The 10,071-nt window shown below is 39.2% G+C and overlaps 1 protein-coding gene across 1 annotated transcript; it reads right to left on the bottom strand.

Annotated features, from left to right (window-relative positions):
• Positions 1–2,844: 2,844 nt before the first annotated feature.
• Positions 2,845–9,842, bottom strand: LOC113255512 (cytochrome b5-like). The gene is given in 3 exon segments (XM_026499102.1): positions 2,845–3,080; positions 3,083–3,255; positions 9,742–9,842. Coding segments are annotated over 3 exon segments (510 nt in total).
• Positions 9,843–10,071: the final 229 nt, after the last annotated feature.

Raw genomic sequence — 10,071 nt, 5'->3', positions numbered from 1 at the left:
TTTCTTTAAGATACAATTTTAAAGTGTGACTGCTGCATTTGTATATTGACATTCACCTTAGCACATATTAACAATTTCCCTTCATTTTTTCATCTTTGCCACTGATCTTTAAGCGGTAAGTCATTTTTTAGAACTCCCACATAAATCATCTATCTGTAAACTATGCATAGCTGGAAGCTAATTATCTGAAGGACACAGTCTATACATTAAACTTATTTATTATTTCATTTTCTATCTTTGTTTTCTTTTATCTCACCAGTGATATCTTCCCCTCTCTAACTCAACCTGATCTTTGCATCCCTTTCTTTTCCCCAGTTATTCTTAATCTTAGAGTTCTACAAATTGCCTAAAATTAAATTTAAAAATTTGAGTGTTAGCTGCATGTGCACATTTCTATTGAATGATGATGAATTTCCTCATATTCCTAGAATGGTCTCATTTTAGTTCTAGTATTGGAAATTCAGGTAATAAACTCTCATGAAGTCCATTCATAAGGGAAGAAACGTAACAGAGGCCTAAAGGACACCTACATGAATGCAGTAATTGAGTTCCCACAATAGAGGCCAATTACAAGTTCACCTCTACTCACAAGCAAGTCTACCTGGCCAACGGTAACAATCTCTGGCAAGTAGCCACTTTTCTATTGCACAATATTCATCTGAGTAAAACTGCCTTGATAGTAGAAATTATACCTTTTTTTTAAAAAATCTGACTTGGTATAGCAAGAATATGTGGAATCAAATAAACCAGACTCTTTTTTTACATTTTTTATTTAAATTCAATTTAGTTAATATATAGTTATTATTAACTTCAGGGATAGAATTTAGTGATTTGTCAGTTGCATATAACACCCAATGCTCTTTACAAAAAGTGCCCTCCTTAATACCCATCACCTAACTGTCCTGTCTCCCCACCCACCTCACCTCCAGCAGCCCTGTTTGTTTCCTATAGTTAAGTCTCTCTCTTATGGTTTGCCTCCCTCTCTGTTTTTGTCTTATTTTATTTTTCCTTCCCTTTCCCTATGTTCATCTGTTTTGTTTCTTAAATTCCACATATGAGTGAAATCATATGGTATTTGTCTTTCTATGACTGACTTATTTCACTTAGCCTAATACCCTCTGTTTCCATCCACGTTGTTGTAAATGGCAAGATTTCATTCTTGTTGATGGATGAGTCATATTCGAGATATATGTATATATCACATCTTCTTTATCCATTCCAGTGTCAATGGACATCTGGGCTCTTTCCATATTTTGGCTATCATGGACATTGCTGCTATAAACATCAGGGCGCATGTGTCCCTTCAAATCACTATTTTTTGTGTCCTTTGAATAAATACCTAGTAGTGCAATTGCTGAGTCATAAGGTAGTTCTATTTTTAACTTTTTGAGGAAACTCCATACTGTTTTCCAGAGTGGCTGCACCAGTTTGCATTCCCACCAACACTGTAACAGGGTTCCCCTTTCTCTGCATCCTTGCCAATACCTGTTGTTTCTTGTCTTGTTAATTTTAGCCATTCTGACCAGTGTGAGGTGGTATCTCATTGTAAACCAGACTCTTAAGAGAGACTTTTTACTATGAATCTTCATTCAATCTATAACAGTAGTACATATTTTGCCCAAGTGCACTATGGTTCATGTTTAATTTCCTTTTCCTCTCTGGGAAGTTAAAAAATCTAGCAGATGTTAACAATTTAAAAGGCAATGGAAATGAAATAACAATAAACTTAGCAGTCAGCTCAGAGTATGAAAGAGAGGATTATTATAGAGGCAAAGATATTCACAAAACACCAAAGCCTTGAAGAATGGAAGAATATAGTTCAGTTTAAAAAGTAAATCACAAAGGGGGATTTGAAATAGTATATAATAAGCCTATTGTAACAGGCCCTGAAGGACAACACACAGACCAGATTCACTAATCATTAATGGCATTCAATTATTCCCATGACAACCAAATGAGACAATTTAATGTTTCATCATCAACCAAAGACTGAACTGTGCACCAAGGCACATAAATGTAGCTATTTATACTTTACTTATTGTTCATATTTTAAGTAAGTAAATGGAAATAACAAGCTTCGCAGGCTCTCATTTTGCATTAAGACAAAAACAAAGTATCTGACAAAACAGCAGATGCTATAGGCATACAACTGGCTAACACACAACAGAATTTGCATTTTATCAGACTCCTGGGTGCTCTATATACACACTGAAATTTGAGAAGTACAGTTGACCCTTAAACAATGTGAGGGATTACAGGGGCCTACCTATATGTTCTGCTGCTGATATCATCAGTTGATTAACACATATTTTGTATGTTGCATGTATTATATACTGTATTCTTATAATAAATTAAGCTAGAGAAAAGAAAATGTTTATTAAGAAAATCATAAGAAAGGGAAAATACTTTATAGTACTGTACTGTAAAAATCTAAGTATAAATAGGCAGTTCAAATCCATTGTTGAAGGTAAATGGTATTGCTTTAAGTTATGGGGAAGCAATAAGATAGGGGCACTTGTATCTCTGGGCCACTTTACAGAGCAGAGCTATGCTGCAAGAAGATGTATGTGGGGTCAACCTTCCAAATCTTGTGCTGGTAGGGCTCAAATCCAGAGATTTTTAAAATGTTATTCTCAGTTTCTCTACTAAGTCAAAGAAAACATTGGGCCACTGGATCTGAGGAGAGAGTTCATTCAATGGATGTAACATTCATGCTCGTTTATCATTTCTACTCCATAAATATTTGGCAAGCACAGGTATTTATTCATCAATTCAGCAAGTGTTTTTTGTTCTTTCTCCCTGGTCCAAAGCGGTCTTCTCTCTCATTGACTTCTGAGAACGTGTTTAGTCTTCCACTGTGTAGAGGAGATACAGCAGGGCTACCATCAATGCTGAGATGGCTGGGATCACCCAGTGGGTCCACCAGCTGGAATTAGAATCAATAGTAGTAATGAGAATTTCCAAAGGCTTGGTTTTCTTTGATCTGTCATCTGGGTGAAGTTCCCCAATGATGTATGTTTTAGACAACTCTCTAGAATCTGTAGAGTGCCTGACACCCTCAAAGTTTTCGGTAGCATTTCTCCAGCTTATTGCCTGAACACTGCTCCTCTTCCCCAAAGATGTTTCTCCACAAACTTGGTCAAACTGTACACCTTGTGGTGCAGGATCAACCAGGTGCTTTTGCTGTGGTTGTGCTTCTGGATCTCTTCTAGGATGTAGTACTTGACGGTCTGGTCCCATTGGTATTGGCCATTTCTAAACACAGCAAGCTTCAAGCCATGCAGCCACTAGCCAAGCCAGGAGAGCAGGGCTTACAGGTCTCAGATGGCTGTGCCTGGAACTCTCCTGGTGCCTGGGCCCCACACCCAGAGCAGGGTGGCCCACACTGCCCAAAATGGTTTGGCCAATTTGGAAGACAGCCTGACAGCTTCTTGTAAAACTAAACATGCTCTTAGCATTGATGCAACAATTGCCCTTCTTGGTATTTACCCAAAGGAGATGAAAACTTACATCCAACAAAAACTTGAACATGGATGTTTATAGCAGCTTTATTTATGTTTGCCAAAACCTGGAAGCAAACAAGATGTCCTTTCAGTAGGTAAATGGATAAGTAAACTGTGGTCCATCCAGAAAATAGAATATTATTCAGCATTAAGAAGAAATCAAGCCATGAAAAGATATGGAAAAAACTTAAGTGTATATTACTAAGTGAAAGAAACCAATATGAAAAAGCTATACTATATGATTCTAACTGTATACCACTCTGGAAAAGGCAAAATTATGGACACAGTTAAAAAAAAATTAGCAGTTACCAGGGGTAGTGGTGAGGAATGGATGAATAGGCAGAGCACAGAGGATTTTTAGTGCAGTGAAAATAATATGATATTATAATGGTGGGTACAAAGGATTATACAGTTGTCCATATGCATAGAGTATACAATACTAAGAATGAATAATAATGTAAAGTATGGACTATGGGTGATTATGATGTGTCAACGTAGGTTCACCAATTTAAAAAAAAAAGGAAAAGAAAATATAACTTATCAAGCAAGGAAATTATACTCAATCTACCCAGTGTGCTGGACAGAGGTGGAGAGAAGTAGGTTTGGTACCAAAAATTGGATAAGGAGAGTTATAAGCCAGTATATAGGACAAAGAACAACTATTCTTATAGTTAGAATACTTCAACTACTTCATAATTTTTTTATTGTTATCCGTGTTCCACGTCACAGAACAGGAGACCCCAATGTTTTTTAATAATGACTTCTTTGGAATTTTGGAATGTATACATGGTGAAATGAGGTTTTCCATTTATTTTTTTTAATTTTTATTTTGTTATATTAGTCACCATACAGTACATCCCGTTTTTGATGCAATGTTCCATGATTCATTATTTGCATATAACACCCAGTGCACCATGCAATATGTGCCCTCCTTAATACCCATCACCAGCATATCCCAGTCCACCACCCTCTCCCCTCTGAAGCCCTCAGTTTGTTTCCCAGAGTCCGCAGTCTCTCATGGTTCATTGCCCCTACTATTTACCCCCCCCTTCATTCTTCCCTTCCTTCTCCTACCGATCTTCCTATTTCTTATGTTCCATAAATGAGTGAAACCATATGATAATTGTCTTTCTCTGCTTGACTTATTTCACTTAGCATAATCTCCTCCAGTCCTGTCCATGTTGCTGTAAATGTTGTGTAATCGTTCTTTCTGATGGCTGAGTAATATTCCATTGCATATATGGACCACAGCTTCTTAATCCAGTCACATGCTGAAGGGCATCTCGGCTCCTTCCACAATTTAGCTATTGTGAAGGACGCTGCTATGAACATTGGGGTGCATATGGCTCTTCTCTTCACTGTGTCTGTATCTTTGGGGTAAATACCCAGTAGTGCAATTTCTTGATCATAGGGTAGCTCATCCTCTCCAACATTTGTTGTTTCCTGCCTTGTCAATTTTTGCCATTCTAACTGGTGTAAAGTGGTATCTTAAGGTTGTTTTGATTTGAATTTCCCTGATGGCTAATGATTTTGAACACTTTTTCATGTGTCTGTTAGCCATTTGCATGTCTTCATTGGAAAAGTATCTGTTCATATCTTCTGCCCATTTTTTGATTTGATTATTTGTTTCTCGTGTATTAAGTTTGAGAAGATCTTTGTAGATCTTAGATACCAGTCTTTTATCTGTAGTGTCATTCGCAAATATCTTCTCCCATTCTGTGGGCTGCCTCTTATTTTTTTTTTTTTTTGACTGTTTCCTTGTCTGTGCAGAAGCTTTTTATCTTGATGAAGTCCCACAAGTTCATTTTATCTTTTGTTTCTCTTGCCTATGGAGATGTGTCATGAAAAAGGTTGCTTTGGCCGATGTCGTAGAGGTTGCTGCCTATGTTCTCCTCTACGATTTTGATGGATTCCTGTCTCACATCAAGGTCTTTCATCCATTTGGAGTTTATCTTTGTGTATGGTGTGAGAGAGTGGTCAAGTTTCATTCTTTTGCCTATAGCTGTCCAATTTTCCCAGCACCATTTATTGAAGAGACTGTCTTTTTTTCCACTGGATGTTTTTCCTGCTTTGTTAAAGATTAGTTGCCCAAAGAGCCGAGGGTCCATTTCTGGATTCTCTATTCTGTTCCATTGTTCTATGTGTCTGTTTTTGTGCCGGTACCGTGCTGTCTTTGTGATCACAGCTTTGTAGTATAGCTTGAAATCCAGCAACGTGATGCCCCCAGCTTTGTTTTTCCTTCTCAATAATTCCTTGGTGATTCGGGGTCTTTTCTGGTTCCACACAAATTTAAGGGCTGTTTGTTCCAGTTCTTTGAAAAATGTCATTGGTATTTTGATCAGGATGGCATTGAAAGTGTAGATTGCCCTGGGTAGCATAGACATTTTAACTATGTTAATTCTTCTGATCCATGAGCATGGAATATTTTTCCATCTTTCTGTGTCTTCTTCAATGTCTTTCAAGAGTGATTTGTAGTTTCTAGAATATAGGTCCTTTACATCTCTGGTTAATTCCGAGATAACGTATGATTTTTGGTGCTATTGTAAATGGAATCAATTCCCTAATTTCTCTTTCTTCAGTCTCATTGTTCGTGTACAGAAATGCAACTGATTTCTGAGCATTGATTTTGTATCCCACCACATTACTGAATTGCTCTATAAGTTCTAGTAGTTTGGGGGTGGAGTCTTTTGGGTTTTCCATATAGAGTATCATGTCATCTGCGAAGAGAGACATTTTGACTTCTTCTTTGCCAATTTGGATACCTTTTATCCCTTTTTGTTGTTTGATTGCTGTTGCAAGGACTTCTAATACTATTGAATAATAGTGGCGAGAGTGGGCATCCTTGTCGTGTTCCTGATCTTAAGGGGAAAGGCTTCCAGCTTTTCCCTATTGAGAATGATATTTGCTGTAGGCTTTTCATAGATGGTTTTTATGAAATTGAGGAATGTACCCTCTATCCCTACACTCTGAAGGGTTTTAATCAGGAAAGGATGCTGTATTTTGTCAAATGCTTTTTCTGCATCTATTGAGAGGATCATATCGTTCTTCACTCTTTTCTTGTTGATATGATCTATCACACTGATCAATTTGCGAATGCTGAGCCACCCTTGCATCCCAGGGATGAATCCCACTTGGTCTTGATGGATAATTCTTTTAATGTACCATTGGATCCTATTAGCTAAGATCTTGTTGAGAATTTTGGCATCCATATTCATTAGGGAAATCAGTCTGGAATTCTCCTTTTTGATTGGGTCTTCACCTTTTTTGGGGATCAAGGTAATATTGTCCTCATAAAATGAGTTTGGTAGTTTTCCTTCTGTTTCTATTTTTTGAAACAGCTTCAGGAGAATAGGTATTATTTCTTCTTTGAATGTTTGGTAGAATTCCCCAGGGAATCCACCAGGCCCTGGATTCTTGTTTTGGGGGAGGTTTTTGATCACTGCTTCAATCTCTTCATAATTAATCAGTCTGTTTAAAAAATCAATTTCTTCCTGTTTCAGTCTTGGTAGTTTATAGGTTTCCAGGAAGGCCTCCATCTCTTCCAGATTGCTTAATTTATTGGCATAAAGCTGTTGAAAAAAGTTTCTAATGATCCTTCCTATTTTGTTGGTGTTATTGTGATCTGTCCCCTTTCATTCATAATTGTATCAATTTGGGTCCTTTCTCTATTCTTTTGAATAAGTCTGGCCAGTGGCTTATCGATCTTTTTTATTCTTTCAAAGAACCAGCTTCTAGTTCTGTTGATCTGCTCTACTGTGCCCCTGGTTTCTAATTCATTGATCTCTGCTCTAATCTTGATCACCTGCCTTTGTGCATGGGTTAGGCCTGTTCTTCTGTTCCAGCTCCAGCTTCTTGAGGTGAGAATATAAAAACTGCATTTTAGATTTTTCTATTCTTTTGAGTGAGGCTTGGATGGCTATGTATTTTCCCCTGAGGACCGCCTTTGCAGTGTCCCACAGGTTTTGGACCAATGTGTTTTCATTCTCATTGGTCTCCAGAAATTGTTTAAACTGATTTTTAATTTCCTGGTTTACCCAATCATTTTTGAGTAGGATTGTTCTTAGTTTCCTTGTGTTTGAGTTTCTTCCAAATTTTTCCTTGTGATTGAGTTCCAGTTTCAAAGCATTGTGGTCTGAGAATATGCAGGGAATAATCTCAGTCTTTTGGTATCGGTTGAGACCTGTTTTGTGACCCAGTATATGGTCTATTCTGGAGAAAGTTCCATGTGCATTTGAAAAGAATGAGTATTCTGTTGTTCTGGGGTATAGTGTTCTATATATATCTATGAGGTCCATCTGGTCCAGTATGTCATTCAAAGCTCTTGTTTCTTTGTGATTTTCTGCTTATGTGATCTGTCTGTTGCTGAGAGCAGAGTGTTGAGGTCCCCTACTATTAACATATTATTATCTATATGTCTCTTTGTTCTGGTTAAGTGTTGGCTTGTGTACCTAGACGCTCCCCTGTTGGGGGCATAAAAATGTATAATTGTCATATCCATTTGTTGGATACATCCTTTAAGAATAATATAGTGTCCTTCTGTATCTCTAACAACAGTCTTTAGTTTAAAATCTAATCTGTCTGATATGAGAATTGCTACCCCAGCTTTCTTTTGAGGTCCATTGGCATGAAAAATGGTTTTCCATCCCTTCACTTTCAGTCTGGATGTATCTTTAGGTTCAAAATGAGTCTCTTGTAGACGGCAAATGGATGGGTCATGTCTTTTTATCCAATCTGCAACCCTGTGGCATTATGGGATCATTTAAGCCATTCACACTGAGAGTGATTATTGATAGATATGATTTTAATGATGTCATGTTTCCTGTGAAGTCTTTATTTCTATAGATTGTAAATTTCTGTTCTTTATCACTCTTGGGGCCTTTTTACTTTTATAGAACCCCCCTTAATATCTCCTGTAAGGCTGGTTTGGTGGTTACGAATTCCTTCAGTTTCTGCTGATCCTGGAAGGTCCTTATCTCTCCACCAATTCTGAATGACAGCCTTGCTGGATAAAGGATCCTTGGCTGCATGTTTTTCTCAGATAGAGCTTTGAAAATACCCTGGCAACCCTTCCTAGCCTGCCAGGTCTCTGTAGACAGGTCTGACATTATTCTGATATTTTTCCCTCTGTACATAAGGATTTTCTGCCCCCTGGCCACTTTCAGTACTGTATCCTTGGATCTAATATTTGCGAATTGCACTATGACGTGACGTGGTGTATGTCTGTTCTCATTGACCGTGGGAGGGGTCCTCTCTGCTTCTTGGACATGAATGCTTGTTTCCTTTGCCAGATTAGGGAAGTTCTCAGTGACAATTTGTTCAAATATCTCTTCTAGACCTCTCTCTTTCTCCACCGCCTCAGGGATGCCGATGATTCTGACATTGGAACATTTCATTGAGTCAGTAATCTCCCGTAATCTACATTCTTGGGATTGGATTTTTTTGAGGCAAGTTTCTGTTTTAACTTTCTCTTCTACCACCCCATCCTCCAATTCACTAATTTATTCTTCTGCCTCATTTACCTTGGCTGTCAGAGCGTCTAGTTTAGACTGCATTTGATTCATAGCATTTTTAATTTCTGCCTGACTTGCTCTCATTTCTGCCCTTAGAGATTCTATATTCTCGTTAATATTTTCATTAACAATTTTTTCAAGCCTACACATCATCTTGACCATTGTTACTCTGAACTCCATTTCTGATAATTTGATTATATCCATATCCATCAGTTTTGTGGCAGAGGCCACAGACTCATTCTCTTTTCTTTGCTGGGGGGAATTTCTCCTCCTCGTCATTCTGATGAGGAGAGGTTGAGGGGATGCCTAGAGCCCAAGTTATTGACCAGGACACAGGCAGTGTGCACTTGTTTTATAGGGACCTTAGGGATGTGGGCTTCTTGATTTTTCAGCCTGCCTTCTGGGGAGGGGCCTGCCCCGCTGATATTCAGGCAACCCTGTTTGGGTAGAGTTGCCCTGGCCCTGCGAGGGGGGATGGGGATAGGCACAATGTGAGCTGGTATTTCTGGGCTTTTATTCTCTGGCGGCTTTCCCTGGCTGTTTTCTGTGGCTCTTCTGAGAGTCAGAGCAGCAGTGGCTGAATCCTAGCCTCTGTCTCAGAACAGAGAGATTGCAGTCCGCTCTTCACTGAGCTCTCTTGGCCACTTTAACTCTGTTTCTGTTGGTGCCGCTAAAAACCCCGCAGCATCCGGGGACATGCGCCCCACAGCCTGTGTCCCAGTCCTCACTTCCAGGGCTGGCGCATCTCTGTTCTTTGCGCTTCTAACACTGCCAGCCACCCCGGTTCCCGCGCACGCTCCCGAGCTCCCTGTTTCAGTATGGTTCGCATGCGCTCCAGAGCGCTGGTTTTCTGTCTGGTCGTGTGTGCTCCCGAGCTCCCAGTTTTAGTCCAGTTCCAGTGAGCACTCCGGAGCTCCAGTTTTCAGTCTGCTCGCGCGCACACTCCCAAGCTCTCGGTTTCAGTCTAGTTTGAGTGTGTGCTACGGAGCTCCAGTTTTCAGTTTGGACACGCAGGCACTTCTGAGCTCCCGGTTTTAGTCTGGTTCCAGTGAGCACTC

The sequence above is a fragment of the Ursus arctos genome, unplaced genomic scaffold, assembly GCF_023065955.2.
Source record: "Ursus arctos isolate Adak ecotype North America unplaced genomic scaffold, UrsArc2.0 scaffold_11, whole genome shotgun sequence".
Lineage (NCBI taxonomy): Eukaryota > Metazoa > Chordata > Mammalia > Carnivora > Ursidae > Ursus > Ursus arctos.
Note: the sequence above shows the minus strand (reverse complement) of the source record. Positions and strands in the feature narration are given on the sequence as shown.